The sequence below is a fragment of the Hyla sarda genome, chromosome 3 (assembly GCF_029499605.1).
Source record: "Hyla sarda isolate aHylSar1 chromosome 3, aHylSar1.hap1, whole genome shotgun sequence".
NCBI classification, from domain to species: domain Eukaryota; kingdom Metazoa; phylum Chordata; class Amphibia; order Anura; family Hylidae; genus Hyla; species Hyla sarda.
In genome coordinates this window covers 170,448,317-170,464,921 of record NC_079191.1, presented here as the reverse complement: position 1 = coordinate 170,464,921, position 16,605 = coordinate 170,448,317, and the positions used below count along the sequence as shown (strand labels likewise).

Here is a 16,605-nt window from a genome sequence, read left to right as displayed (position 1 = left end):
CCTCTTAATTGGAAAAATAAAATATGATTTTTTCAAATTCAAAATATAGGAGGTATATATTTAACCCCTTAACGACGCAGGACGTATATTTACGTCCTGCGCCGGCTCCCGCGATATAAAGCGGGATCGCGCCGCGATCCCGCATCATATCGCGTTGGTCCCGGCACTCATCAACGGCCGGGACCCACGGCTAATACCACACATTGCCGATCGTGGCAATGTGCGGCATTAACCCTTTAGAAGCGGCGGTCAAAGCTGACCGCCGCTTCTAAAGTGAAAGTGAAAGTGACCCGGCTGCTCAGTCGGGCTGTTCGGGACCGCCGCGGTGAAATCGCGGCATCCCAAACAGCTTACAGGACACCGGGAGGGCCCTTACCTGCCTCCTCGGTGTCCGATCGACGAATGACTGCTCCGTGCCTGAGATCCAGGCAGGAGCAGTCAAGCGCCGATAACACTGATCACAGGCGTGTTAATACACGCCTGTGATCAGGATGAGAGATCAGTATGTGCAGTGTTATAGGTCCCTATGGGAGCTATAACACTGCAAAAAAAGTAAATAAAGGTTAAATAAAGTAAATAAAGTGTTAATAAAGGTCATTTAACCCCTTCCCTAATAAAAGTTTGAATCACCCCCCTTTTCCCATAAAAAAATAAAACAGTTTAAAAAAAAAAATAAATAAACATATGTGGTATCGCAGCGTGCGTAAATGTCCGAACTATAAAAATATATCATTAATTAAACCGCACGGTCAATGGCGTATGCGCCAAAAAATTCAAAAGTCTAAAAAAGCGTATTTTTGGTCACTTTTTATACCAAAATTTAAAAAAATTAATAAAATGTGATCAAAAAGTCCTATCAAAACAAAAATCAAACTGATAAAAACTTCAGATCACAGCACAAAAAATGAGTCCTCATACCGCCCTGTATGTGAAAAAATAAAAAAGTTATAGGGGTCAGAAGATGAAATTTTTAAACGTATACATTTTCCTGCATGTAGTTATGATTTTTTCCAGAAGTACTACAAAATCAAACCTATATAAGTAGGGTATCATTTTAACCGTATGGACCTACAGAATAATGATAAGGTGTAATTTTTACCGAAATATGCACTGCGTAGAAACAGAAGCCCCCAAAAGTTACAAAATGGCGTTTTTTCTTCGATTTTGTTGCACAATGATTTTTTTTTCTGTTTCGCCGTGAAGTGTTGGGTAAAATGACTAATGTCACTGCAAAGTAGTATTGGTGACGCAAAAAATAAGCCATAATATGGATTTTTAGGTGGAAAATTGAAAGGGTTATGTAAGGAGGAAAAAACGAAAGTGCAAAAACTGAAAAACCCTGAGTCCTTAAGGGGTTAAAGGGGTTCTCCCTTGTTTATTCTGTTTTTTGTTATTATGTTTGTGTGTTATGTGTGTATAAGTATGTGTTTTTTTATGTGTGTTGTGATTATGTATATATGTATTTTCTTACCTTTTGTGAAGATCCGGAAGCTGGCCCCTTTTTCTTCCAGCGGCTTGCTGTGTAACCTCGGCCTCCGCCATGTTGTGTTCGGAAAGTGGGATGTCAGGGGTGTGTTTCTGACGTCCGAGGCGAATCTTTTCTTCCTGTTTCTTCCGTGGCTCAGCGACGAATCTGCGGCCTCTTCCGGCGCTTGCCGTTTGTTTTTGTTTTTTTACCAATAAAGTTTTTTTTGTCTAATTAACAAACTGTCTGCGCTTGCGCGAAGCTACGCTATTAGCGTAGACCTAACATACGCTACGCTGTTAGACAAAAAAAACTTTATTGGTAAAAAAAAAATAATAATAAACTACCTGCGCATGCACTGGAATAGGCCGCAGATTCGTCGCTGAGCCACGGAAGAAACAGGAAGAAAAGATTTGCCTCGGACGTCAGAAGATAGAAAGGACAGAAGCAAGAACACACACCCCGACATCCCACTTACCGAACACAACATGGCGGAGGCCGAGGTGCACTGCAAGCCACTGGAAGAAAAAGGGGCCAGCTTCCGAATCTTCACAAAAGGTAAGAAAATACATATATACATAATCACAACACACATAAAAAAACACATACTTATACACACATAACACACAAACATAATAAAAAAAACAGTATAAACAAGGGAGAACCCCTTTAAGTATATATTTATACATAGGTGCACAAAATGAACAAAACCATTAGGCGCAGGCAGTGTTCCCCCACACATTAGGCGCAGGCAGTGTTCCCCCACACATTAGGCGCAGGCAGTGTTCCCTCACACATTTGGTGCAGGCAGTGTTTCCCCACACATTTGGCGCAGGCAGTGTTCCCCCACACATTAGGCGCAGGCAGTGTTCCCCCACACATTAGGCGCAGGCAGTGTTCCCCCACACATTAGGCACATGCAGTGTTCCCCCACATTAAGCAGGCAGTGTTCTCCCACATTAGGCAGGCAGTGTTCCCCCACATTAGTCAGGCACTGTTCCCCCACATTAGGCAGGCAGTGTTCCCCCACATTAGGCAGACAGTGTTCTCCCACATTAGGCAGACAGTGTTCTCCCACATTAGGCAGGCAGTGTTCCCCCACATTAGGCAGGCAGTGTTCCCCCACATTAAGCAGGCAGTGTTCTCCCACATTAGGCAGGCAGTGTTCCCCCACATTAGTCAGGCACTGTTTCCCCACATTAGGCAGGCAGTGTTCCCCCACATTAGGCAGACAGTGTTCTCCCACATTAGGCAGACAGTGTTCTCCCACATTAGGCAGGCAGTGTTCCCCCACATTAGGCAGGCAGTGTTCCCCCACATTAGGCAGGCAATGTTCCCCCACATTAGACAGGCAGTGTTCCCCCACATTAGGCAGGCAGTGTTCTCCCACATTAGGCAGGCAGTGTTCCCCCACATTAGGCAGGCAGTGTTCCCCCACAGACATACAGCCTTCAGCCATATACAGTGTATGGCTGGAGGCTGTATGCCTGTGTACTGCCCACTTCAGTGCTCCGACCACCACTCCGGCTATGGCAGTAGGTCTCGGGACCGGTGGTCGAAGCGCCGAAAATGACGTGCCGCTGGTCACTTACCAAGCTGGCCAGCGCGCGTCTTCCTCCTTCTCTATCCTCCGGTCCTCTGTGCCTTTGTTTCTATGGGCACATGCATGGGACGTCAGTGAAGTCCCGGTGTGCGCAATGTCCCGGCGGCCCCTGCGTTTTTAAACTTAACATGGGGCTGCAGGGAGTTAATAGTGATGGGGGAATTGCCCTGTCACTACAGGACGGGCAAACACCGGCTCTGCTCGGGGCCCCAAGCAATTGCTTGGTTTGCCTGTCCGTTTGCAACCTCCCCCGCCGATCCCACGAGACTGACTCACCGAACCCCTGGGGTTTGATTTAACCCAGGTTAAGAACCACTGCTTTATAGTAAAGCTTTATTCTGTGGGTCAGTATTACAACGCTACCCATTTTATATAGTTTTTGTTTTACTTTAACATTTATTTTAAAAAATGTAACAAAAAAATTATAAACATGCTTAAAATTATCCTTTTTTGACCTTTATCTTTTATTTTTTTCTGCCTACTGAGCTGTGCTAGGGTTAACAATTTTTTCTCTAGTTGCAGATGTGTGATTATTAGACTTTTTTTCACAGCACTCTCTAAAGTGGCATGGCCTATTGGAAAGGGGCAGGGTTTTGGGCAAAGGGGCATGACTGCCCTCACTTGCCAGATGGGAATCCATGCTGCTGCTCTGTGCGCTAACTGAGGCTTCATCAATGATCAACTATATTTGAATATATATATATATATATATATATATAAAACTCAATCTCAATGTGTGTGTGTATGTATGTGTGTGTGTGTGTGTGTGTATGTGTGTATGTTACAGCAACACGTCCAAACGGCTAAAGATATTAACATGAAACTTGCACACATGTTACTTATATGTCAACACCAAACACAGGATAGGTAATTTAACCCTTACTCACCCCCATTTGCCATGGTCGGGGTTTTTGTTTAAAGTCCCATACAAGTCTATGGAAAATATATGTTATTGCATAACATCCAAACAACTAGAGATATTTCAATGCCTGGTACACATATTACGGATCGGGATAGGAGGTTGGGATAGGAGGTCGGGATAGGAGGACTGGATAGGAGGTCGAGATAGGAGGTCAGGATAGGAAGTCAAGATAGGAGGTCAAGATATGCTGTCGAGACATGAGGATGGGATATGAGGTCAGGATAGGAGGTCAAAATAGAAGGTCAAGATAGGAGAACGGGATAGGAGGATGGGATAGGAGGTCGGGATAGGAGGTTGGGATAGGAGGTCAGGATAGGAGGTCAAGATATGAGGACGGGAAAGGAGGACGGGATAGGAGGTCGGGATAGGAGGTCAAGATAGGAGGACAAGATAGAAGGACGGGATAGGAGGACGGGATATGAGGACGGGATAGGAGGTCGGGATAGAAGGTCGTGATAGGAGGTCGGGATAGGAGGTCGTGATAGGAGGTCGGGATAGGAGGTCGAGATAGGAGGTCGGGATATTGGGTTGGGATATGACAACAATATATGAGAACGGGATATGAAGTCAAAAGCTTCCTCTGTTGATTTTCCTTCCCAACAAGGATTAGAAAGGAAAAACCAGCAACGCCGGGTACTCAGCTAGTAGTGATATATTAAGGGAAGGTTTTTTTTTTTTTTTTAACAGTTTGCTATGTGCCCCTAGGAGACTTTTATAAGCAATCATTTGATTGCTTATAACAAACTTGAAAAGTGAAAAGTCACATATTATAAATTTACTCCATTATTTTTTTTCTTTTTCTTTTCATTTGAAACAATATTGTCAAGTGAAACAAACAAGAATGGCTAGCACTGAGAAATAATGTCCTTTTACATTTAGATTTCTTGCAGTAAATATTTTTATAATGCATTAATATATATATATATATATATATATATATATATATATATATATATATATATAAAAAAAACTCAATGGGGGACATGTATCAAAGAATTGACACTGTTTTTGTGTGTAAATTCTTGCCCAAAATTTTGCACAAGCTGTTTTTTTGAGTCTTTTTTTGCATACATTCTGATAGAGCATTTCCTCCTGATGTCCCGATATGGGTACCTTGGAGTGACATCTATAGTACGCAAGGATTTATTAACTGCGTGCTTTTCCTTTACACCCAAAAATTTTCCACAAGTACCTGTTTTTTTTTTACGCAAATATAAGCCATCTTGGACTTAACCCTTACTCACCCCTATTTGCCAGGGGCAGGGTTTTTGTTTAAAGTCCCATACAAGTCTATGGGAAATATATGTTACTGCTTAACTTCCAAATGGCTGGAGATATTTCGAAAATACTTGGTCACATGTTACTGATATGTCCACTAAACTATAGGATAGTTAATTTAACCCTTAACTACCCCCATTTGTGAGGGTTGGGTTTTTTGTTGGACGAAATAGGAGGTCGGGATGTGAGGTCGGGATATGAGGATGGGACATGGGGTTGGGATACGACAACAATATATGAGAATGGGATAGGAAGTCAAAAGCTTCCTCTGTTGATTGTCCTCCACAACAAGGATTAGGAAGGAAAAAAACGGGCAATGCCGGGTACTCAGCTAGTCTATAAGTAAAATCTTTGGTGACTCCAATGTATTTCATGAGGAATCCCCCAAAATATGCCATTAATATTAATGTGCTCTTTAATGAAGGGTGTACAACATGAGATTTAGGGTTTTACTTTAGGTAAATTCCTATAAATTGTATAGAAACCATTTCTGATTTCTGAGAATTGGAGCAGGCGTAGTAGTAGTAGTATTCTTTGTTTTATGAGCACATAAGTGGGAATGATTTGATTACTGCAGCATTTTGCATATCAAAGATTTTTGTCTAAAACTCAAGACATTTGCGAGGATGATTTCCATTTTGTTCACAAATGTCAATCTTCCTGTGTGTAATTCGTATGCAAATGAGCTTATTCAGTGAAATCTTAGGAGTAAGTCAAGTGATTTAAATTCACATTTCTATGTAGGGGAATATACTTACATGACAATTAGAAGCGCAAAGAAAACAAAATTATACATTTTAGTAAACTGACACTGGTTTTATTAGGATTCTGCACACTCTTTGTTCCACTGTTTCATTGTTTGCTGCTTGTTATTTTGTGTATTTTGGCTTTTGTCAAACATTAATAAAAAGAACATTACTCACATGTTTTCAGCCTGTACTGGCAGTTTAAATACAGGTTGTGAGATATAGCAAAATGTAACAGACTTCACTCCTACTGGCAGGCAATAAAAAGTATGTACCACCTAAAAAGTTTTGGGAAAACAAGTTGTTTACTCAACTTGTGATTTAATTGATGTATATACTTTAAAGAAGTCTTCACATAGGTAAAAAAAAAAAAAACATAGCTCCCTGGTCATATTAATCCTGTTTGCAGCCATTGCAGATGGTTGGGAAGCTAAAATCAGCCAAGTTGGCTTGTCTAACATCATTTGTGGAATTCCCATTGACATTAATGGTAGATGAGCACTCAGGAGTCTCCCTGATAAGGCAAAGATGAAACGTATGTTTGGGTGTGTGGTCTCCTTATTGGGAACATTATTCCTTGCTTCTTTTTTATTTGGTGCACTGTATATTCATGGCTATAGTTAACAAGCTGCTTTCTGTTTATCTTTGGATCAGTACATGAATATAGTATGCACCTTGTTTTCTTGAATTTGCCGCATGTCTTGTTAATCCTTATAGAGGATTAAGAGCGGTAGTGTCTTCTCTTATTTGGTATTATACCTCCTCAGGGGATCTTGTTCTGTGTGGTTGTATTGCTGTCTTTTGATATGACTTTTAAACCTGTGATGATGTATTAAATAAAGATTTGATGGTTTTAAGGGGTATTTACATCTCATGAAGTTAACTGCTATTAACAGGATATAAAATAATAAGCTTATCTGTGGGGTTTCAACTGTTGAGCCCCCACTGATCACATGAACGGGGACAAAATTGTCCCCAGAATGAATGGGGCACACTCCTGACCCCTCATGTAGTTTTGATAAGCCCATTAATAGCTGTTCAAAGAAATATGAAGAAGACATTAGAAGAAAGCAAAGTGATGGAGGAAAGTCTCAGCTGTAGAGAGGCAGCATGAGAAAAGTCTTGGAGGCAGCAATGACTTTGCTGCTTAAAAGAAGCACAGGGGCGTGTCTAAAACTATAACTAATTCATTAAGTTGTCATAAAAGAGCAAAGGTTTTATACAACTCTCCTTGTCAAAGATACTCAAAGTTCAGAGCCACATGGAGATGTCAACTTTTACTTCACCCAAATTTACCCCTTTGAGTTGCGCTCCAGTAGGAATGAATTGCAATTGTTACGAGACTTTCACCATTCACTCTTACTGAACTGTAACTGAGTTTGCTCTGACACGGCTAAGTAGCAGTCATCGCAGCTGCAGTGACCCGGAGGTTGGGTCACATTGAGATGCTTATGCTGTGAAAATGGATGCATTACTAATAGTGTGAAGAAGGTGAGACTTTGGATGTTGTGTGTTGGCTTTTATAAAGTCGATTGTTAGTTCTAAACTGACTACTGGTAAACATTATTGTTTGCTTGTAGAGTTTTACTAATATGTATGCATATTAAAAAAAGGTAAATGCACCACATCATGCAATATGGGAGTATAAGAAATGTTATTTGTTTTCCAGAAGCCAAGTAGCATTTATTACTAAGCAATGGTTTAAAGTCTCAGCAACGCCTGAACACATCCATGAAAACCCACTTGATATCTTTCATTGTAAATAAAGGGATATGCTGGAGGAATGATTTTTTTTCTTTTTTCAAATCAACTTGTGCCATTAAATTATACAAATTTGTAAAATCTTAACCCTTCTAGTACTTATAAGCTGCTATATGTGCCAGTGGAAGTTGTGTAGTTCTTTCCAGTCTGACCACAGTGTTCTCTGCTGTTAACTCTGTCTTTTACTACAGGAACTGTCCAGAGCAGGAGAAGTTCGCTATTGGGATTTGCTCATAATCTGGACAGTTCCTGACATGGACAGAGGTGGCAGCAGAGAGCACTGTAGTGCAACTTCCTCTTGGGCATAGAACGGCTGATAAGTACTGAAAGACTTGAAATTTTTTTTTATATAGAAGTAATTTACAAGTCTGTAAAGTCTGTAAGTCTTTCTGGCACCAGTTAATCTAAAACATTTTGTTTCCAACAGAGTATTTTTTTAAGTTATACAAAATCTGCATTTCTTATCAAAATGTCTATAATCCATTACTATTCTTGTAATAAAAAATATGTAACAAAAAAGTAAGGAGATGTAGACAATGACTGAAGAAGAACTACTGCCATATCTTCTCTAAACAGTGCGCAACTTAGAAGGTCATCAAAATCAGGCCCTGCATGCTCTATATGGGAGAAACAGAAGCGAAAAGGCAAGATAAATCTCCATTACCACAAACTGAACTAAATGAAGAGCTTTTCAAATCTGAGAAACCAAGAACATTAATATATCAAAAGTATAGACTTCTGACATTCACTTTGTATCCATGGAAACCACTTAATGTATACACATCTAGATATTGTTGCATTTTTAAATAAACAAGTGTTTCCAAAAGTTATGTAGAAAAATATGATGCGTAGAGAACCATAGATTGCTGCTTCTCTGGGACAGTAGTCTATGAAAAGGATATTGGACTGTGATTTTCTTAGGTCAGTGAGGTACCTCAAGCCATAAAATGATATGGATATTGTATGGATGGTTATATGGATTTTACAAAATTGGGTGCATGGCTATGAAAAAAATAAAAATTGCAATCAAAACCATTGTCAATATGGCACCAATATTTACTATATGCATAATTTCTAGTGTAGAAATCTTTATGAAATGAGCAAAAGCAACCATATTATAATTTTTTTCACATACCCTCTGTAATATTACTGTTCTATTTTGAATATATTATTCTATGTGCAAAACAAAGTTTTAACCTCATTCCGGACCAAAGGTCTTTAGTGAGTTTCTTTGTCTAATACATTTTCAAAGTTAGAAATGTTATTTTATAATCTAGCAATATTTTTTCATGTCTTTTTTTCTTGTGACATATTTATAACATCAAACCGGAACCACTATATTTCAAATTTGTAAGCATCATTTAAAAACGTTACCCATAACCCTTCCCCTTTATCTATATTTTCACCTGGCCTTTCAAGAACTTGAAGGGTATATTAAGCACTCATTCATATGCCATTAGCTACATTTACAGACCCCCCCCCCCTCTCTCTCTCTCTCTATATATATATATATGTCTCATGTATGATATGGCCATATGGACAATAGTCATAGGCCAGTTGTAAACAAACTCAACTAATTCTATAAACAAGACGGTAGGATCTTTGTTTAGAAGTTTTAGCTGAGTTTTGTAAATAAAACACATACTATACAAACTGGGGTAGACATGGCATTAAATATAGTGCAAGCACATTATATAATCATGTAATAGGAAGATTACTAGTAGTTTTTTTTTTTTACATGCCAATAGTTCCTATTATTATAATAATTATGTGTTTATTTATTTAACCCTTACTACATGAACCTAAGTAGAATTTCTCTGCAGGTCACAGTGCAAAAGGGAACTGTTTCATTATTCTGTGGCCTTGTGCATTTGTATATCACTTCAGCACAATAATACATAGATTTTTTTTTACTTTTCTACTTCTTGTACAATAATTTCTACTCTCTCGTAATAATACTGAATTAGACATGCATTTCACATGATATCATATTATTTGTGCATGTCAGTATTTAGCATGAATACTTAAATATAAAGAACTAAAGTCATAATTTTCATCATTAATATATAATTAATCTTTAGTAATATATATATATATATATATATATATATATATATATATATATGTGTGTGTGTGTGTGTGTGTGTGTGTGTGTTTCTGTGTATAAGTTTGTGTTTTCGTGCCTGTGATCTACTATATTATATCACTAATTTTTCAGAAAAATGAAGATTAATTATTGTCAGCTTTCTTTCATCTTTTTGCCAATAGAACAAATGCTTAACACAAGCAGGCAGTAATATGATAGATGCTAAGAAATCATGCAGATGAACTGTGCTACACATGACATAAGCAACTCATGCTAAAAGTATGTATAACACTTAATGCCAACTGCAAAGAAACTTAACTTTCCATTACAACACTCAAGCAGTTGAACACTCATCATGAATTATTTTCAAGTTATGACTTTACAAAGTTTCCTTTGCACCTTGTGACTTATTTCTTTTCTTACTAACCTCATGTTGGCAGCCTGTGCTGGTCTCTGTCTTGTATGTCCTTTGTGTATGTGTGTGTGCCTGGTCCCAATTGCTGCTCTGCTTGGGTCTATCTTTGTTATGCGGCTTCTGTGTTGTGTGCCTGGGAGTGAGTGCTGCTATTCTGTACTCTAGTCACGCCTCCTAGTCTGTAACTGTTCCTCAGCTGGAGAAAAAAAGAAAAGCCTGACGGGACTTTAAAATAAGTACTTAAGTTGGAAGGCAAAAAAAAGAAGAAAAAGAGCAATTTGTTCAAAAGTACTCCCTGAAGTGCTACAATTATAACACAATTACAACTTCCAGACCTCCACAAGCTATAGTGTAAAGCCACATGGCGAAATGTAATGATTCATAGTTATCACCATTACAAGTCTTTTAAATAGAAATTATTTGATATTGTTATTGGAATAATGAAAGAAAAACAAGTATTTATATGTTGATTTAACAATCGGGAAATAGTAGTCTTGTTGACAAAAGGATTAATATTTTGCGATTGTTAAATCCACATATAAATACTTGTTTTTCTTTCATTAATCCAATAATATCAAATAATTTCTATTTCAATTATCTCTCCTCAGGGCAGTGATGTAGCCTGGGTTATAAACAACACCACGCCATAAGTTATTAATAAATAAGTCCTAACATATTGCTGTGATGGACCCATTTCCTGAAGAAGCAAATCAGTCACCAATAGATCACATTTTAAAGGGGTACTTTGGTGGAAAACTTTTTTTGTTTAAATGAACTGGTGCCAGAAAGTTAAACAGATTTGTAAAGTACTTCTATTTAAAAATCTCAAACCTTTCAGTACTTATTAGCAGCTGTATGCTACAGAGGAAATTCTTTTCTTTTTTAATTTATTTTTTGTCTTGTCCACAGTGCCCTCTGCTGACACATTTGTCCGTGTCAGGAACTGTCCAGAGCAGCATAGGTTTGCTATGGGGATTTTCTCCTGCTCTGGACAGTTCCTGATATGGGCATTAGTTGTCAGCAGAGAGCACTGTGGACAAGACAAAAAAGAAATTTAAAAGTCCTCTGTAACATACAGCTGCTAATAAATACTCGAGGGGAAATATTTTTTAATAGAAGTCATTTACAAATCTGTTTAACTTTATTTACAGTTGATTTAAAAAAAAAATCCACTGGAGTACCCCTTTAAGGAGTACATATGGCTTCTGGTATTTTTGATGGCAAAATTATGCTGTAGATTTCATTAACCTTGTTGTCAAAAATATTAGAATGGTCGACAGGGCCCCCAATAGAGGCTCTGAATGCATACACTTGTTATAAAAAGTTTGCATAATCTTGAAAAATTGGTAATATATGTATCATTTTAAAGAATACATGACTAAGGGGGCAAAATGCATTTATTTTATTTCTCATGGGATTCATATTCAACTATAGGACAGAATGGCAAAATCATAAAACGAAACATGACAAAAAAAAAAAAAAAAAAAAAAGAAATAAATGACCCCTGTTCAAAAATCTGCATACCCCTAGTTCTTTAATACTGTGTATTGCTCAATAACAACAACAATTTAGCATCAATAACAATATTTATTTATATAGCACCAACAAATTCCATAGCAAAAAATGTTGAGGGTACAAATAAAGAAAAATATCAACCATTAAAATATTACACACTAACTTTTCAAACAAGAGGAGTGAGGGCCCTGCTTGCAGAGTGAAGTATTTTGTAATAATTGTCTGTAAGGACTCAAATTCTCATAGGTGATATAGTTGCCCATTCGTTTCTGAATAAAATGCCTCCAAGTTTTGAAAAGTCTTTGGTAGTCTTGCATGAACTCCCTTTCTGAGATCTCCCCAGAGGCGCTCAATGATATTAAGGTCAGGAGACTGTGATGATCACTCCAGAGTCATTTCTACTGTGTTCACTGGAGGGTCAACTTGGCCTTATGCTTAGGGTCATTGTTGTCTTGGAAATTCCAAGAACATCCTATGTGCAGCTTTCATACAGAAGAAAGCACATTCACTGCCAGTATTTTCTGATAACATGCTACATTCATCTTTCCCTAAATTTTCACAAGATTTTCTGTGCCTTTTCAGCTCATACCCTCCCAAAATCTCTGTGAACTACCATGCTTCACAGTGGAGATGGTATTCTTTTCTCTATAGGCCTTGTTGACCCCTCTCCAAATGTAACGCTTATAGTTTTGATTGACCATAAAGCTCGGTTTTGGTCTCGTCATTCCAAATTATAGTGTACCAAAAGCTGTGAGGCATGTCAAGGTAATGTCAAGCATTGTTACCTGTGGGTTTCCATTGTATCTTGAACAATTCTTCTGCCAGTTGTGGCTGAATTATTTCTTTCACGTATGGGCAGGGAAGGAGTGCACACTAATCTCGCCCGCTTACCTATCCCTGCCTACTTACGTACCTGCCCTAATCGACAGGTCCATAACCACGGTGACAGTCCCTTCCTACATAAGTGAGGGACAGTCAAAAAGTCTAAACAACAAACTACAAAACTGACAAGAGGTCGGGAAAGGCTGGAGGCACACAACTAACAGAAAACAAACCTAAACATGCACACACACATATAAGAGTAAAAACCAGGAGAACACGAAGTACAGTAACAAAGGAAAGTCAAAAGCCAAGCCAAAAGTCACAAAATCAGAATAAACAGAATGAGTACAGAGTAAGCTAGGTAAGTTACTAAGAACTATCACAAGCAGAGAATCACTGAAAAGGGCCTCCTTATATATGCCTGAGCTATAACCAGGAGGACACTAATTGGCTCAGCAAGCTAAACCACACCCAGGAGCACAGAGGTGTTGTTCCAGCAACCAAAACAACAACAGGGCTAGAAATCATTAACCCTATTGGTTCTGCCAGAACCAGTCTTCCCAATTTCTTGGTCTACCTGACCTTGGCTTGGGATCAAGCGGATCAGGTGGAATTGAGCATCCAGCAATCAATGTGATCAACAAATTTCCATTTTAGAAAATTAGTTTATAAAAAGAGATACCCCTGGTCTTTTATAGAGCAGGCCTGTAAGGCCAGGTTCACACTATAGACTCTGTTTAAAAAAAATTACAGCCAGAGATCTTCTGCGGCTGTCAGCTTAATGACCACTTGAATAGACAATGCACATCTGAGCAGATTTTGCTAAAGGCATTAACCTAATCATTCATTCAGAGGGGTCTGGAATTTGAATTTATGCAGTGGTACTGTCTGCCACGGAAATTCAGCAGTGTGCATGGTGTAGCAGAATCCCATTGAATACAATGGAAGACTGGTGCACCAGAATTTCCAAGTGGAATTTATGAGTTCAGAAAATCCATAATGTGATCCAAACCTAAAAGGATGAAAACCCTCACACAAGAAGATTGTTTGAGTGAAATTAATACAACGAGGACTTGAAATATGGAGGAAAACCCTGCAACTTTCTCCACCAGACATATTGTGTCACACTCCAAATTAAAAAGATATTTAGAGACAATTTGGATCTGATTTTAAGCAACCCTATATTAGGGAAAGAGATCCCAAAGAAGCCGCCGTTCATTTTTTAGAAGAGGTAAAACTTAAAAAAAATGTTATTGTCCATTCCTTGTCCCTTAGACAAAAAGAAAGACATGAAATCCTAATTTAGAGATGTATAACTGTGGCCTAAGAAGGTGAAAGTGCTGCATCAAATGCTCAATGAGGGCTTGTTCACATGAGCAAATTTTTGTGCGTATTTTCCACAGCTGATCTGCCATTTTTATTTTCTGCTGTTATTTTCACCTGCTTATTTCTGCTGCTTATTTTTATCATTGACTTACCAGCAAAAAATAAGCAGCAGAAAAAAAGCTGTAGAAAATAAGCAGCTGAAAATCCATACTAAAATACGGAGCAAAATCCTAAGGGTACGTTCACACGTGTATTTTCTAATGCAGATCTGCTGGATCAGATTTTGCTACCCACTGAAGTCAATTGGCAGCAAAATCTACAGCAAAAATATGCATGCTTAAACATACCCTAAAACAAAGCAAGTATGTAACCTTGGGGAAGAATCACCTTATCAAAGTAAGGTAAATGAATGGTTGATAAAAGGTGTGACGCTGCGCCTCAACATTTGCCATCAAATTCCAATGTCAGATTCCAAGTCACATTTTTCCCGCAGACAGGATATCATATGGAAGAATTGAATTGGTATGCTATGTGTATTTATACCATGGGGGAGATTTATCAAAACCTGTCCAGAGGAAAAGTTGCTGAGTTGCCCATAGCAACCAATCAGATTGTAAATTTTTTATTTTTGAAAAGGCCTCTGAAAAATGAAAGATGTGATCTGATTGGTTGCTATGGGCAACACTGGACAGGATTTGACAAATCTCCCCCCCATATCTTTTGTGTTTTTGTACTTTGTCTGAGGAAGGAGGATTTCATTAACCTTTAAAAAGGGGGTTGCTAATTTTATACTTATTTTATTGTTTTAATAAAAGTTCCTATTTCTATCATAAGATATTGGCGTTTATTCCATATAGTGGTCATAATTTAAACTCCATTTAGGGATTTCTCCTGCCATGATTTAAGGTGATGCAGTTGAAGACCTGGCTCTGGGTTTGATCTTTGATTGTTCCAGATTGACTTTAGTGGATTCTGGAATGCCAGCGCCACCCACACATTTGGTGGATATCAGTGATAATAAAAGGAAGAGGAGATATACAGTATCCACAATATTTTATTATAGCTTTTCATGTGACAACACTGAACAAATTAAACTCTGCTACTATGAAAAGTAGTGAGTGCAAAGCCTGTATAACTGTGTTTAACCCCTTAAGGACGCAGGGTTTTTCCGTTTTTGCATTTCCATTTTTTCCTCATCACCTTCTAAATCATAACGCTTTCAATTTTGCACATAAAATTCCATATGATGGCTTATTTCTTGCACCACTAATTCTACTTTGCAGTGACAGTAGTCATTTCACCCAAAAATCCACGGCGAAACGGAAAAAAAATTCATTGTGCGACAAAATGTACGAAAAAATTTCATTTTGTCATTTTTGGGGGCTTCCGTTTCTACGCAGTTCATTTTTCGGTAAAAATAACACCTTATCTTTATTCTGTAGGTACATATGGTTAAAATAATTCCCTACTTATATAGGTTGGATATTGTTGTATTTCGGGGGGGGGAAATCATAACTATATGCAGGAAAATGTATATGTAAAAAATTATCATCTTCTGACCCCTGTAACTTTTTTATTTTTCTGCGTACGGGCCAGTATGAGGGCACATTTTTTGCACTATGTTGTGAAGTTTTTATCCGTACCATTTTTGTATTGATTGGACTTTTTGATCACTTTTTATAAATTTTTTCATGATATAAAAAGGGACCAAAAATACACTATTTTGGACTTTGGAATTTTTGTGCGCGCACGCCATTGACCGTGAGGTTTAACTAACAATATCTTTTTATAGTTTGGACATTTCCGCACGTGGCGATACCACATATGTTTATTTTTATTTTTATTTACACAGTTTTTTTTATGGGAAAAGGGGGGTGATTCAAACTTTTATTAGGGAAGGGGTTAAATGACCTTTGTTAACTTTTTTTTTCACTTTTTTTTGCAGTGTTATAGCTCCCATAGGGACCTATAACACTGCACACACTGATCTTCTATGCTGATCCCTGCAAAGCGATAGCTTTGCACGGATGAGCGAGATAGGGGCTTGATTGCTCAAGCCTGGAGCTCAGGAACATCGCGACGAAACGTACGTTGAGAAAGTGGGTGACGAAACGTACGTTGGGACGGTGGCTACAGGTATCCATTATAGGTAAGTGAGGATCACTGAACTACTTATTATTGATTTACTTTGGGCTTATTCATACTACCAATCATGTAATAGAGCAGTTAGCCTTCACATTCATTATACTGGGGCCCTTTCTGGACCCCTGGTTACTTCTTATTGAATAAGAGCCATATTACATCATTCCCTGACCTCACTACATATATATCCATTGAGAGTTTTACTATTACTGTACCTGATCCACCTACGTGATTTTGGCTGTATCTGAGACATCTCATTTTGTATTGCTTTATATATACACATCTGGTATTTTATCTTTATTGCATTTAGTCACAAATGTGTGACGTTTTTTTTTTACTTTTTGGATATAACAATAACATTTTGCATATTGATCAGTAGCAATTGCTCTATGTTTGAGTCTTTTCTCTCTTTTTGCATAAAATAGTCTGTGGAGCTATACTGATTTACTACTTATAGACCCCTAGCACCTAGTACATGTCATGAAAAACAGAGTACAATATATACCTATCTGGTGCAGTTTATT

At 38.1% G+C, this 16,605-nt stretch overlaps 1 protein-coding gene across 2 annotated transcripts in view; it reads right to left on the bottom strand.

Annotated features, from left to right (window-relative positions):
* MASP1 (MBL associated serine protease 1) overlaps positions 1-10,379 on the bottom strand; it is a 68,611-nt gene extending 58,232 nt beyond the window's left edge. For both annotated transcript variants that reach the window (XM_056565470.1, XM_056565471.1), the window contains exon 1: positions 10,289-10,379. In XM_056565470.1, coding sequence (XP_056421445.1) covers positions 10,289-10,293 — 5 coding nt within the window. In that variant the 5' untranslated portion in view covers positions 10,294-10,379. The remainder of the gene's footprint in view (positions 1-10,288) is intronic.
* Positions 10,380-16,605: the final 6,226 nt, after the last annotated feature.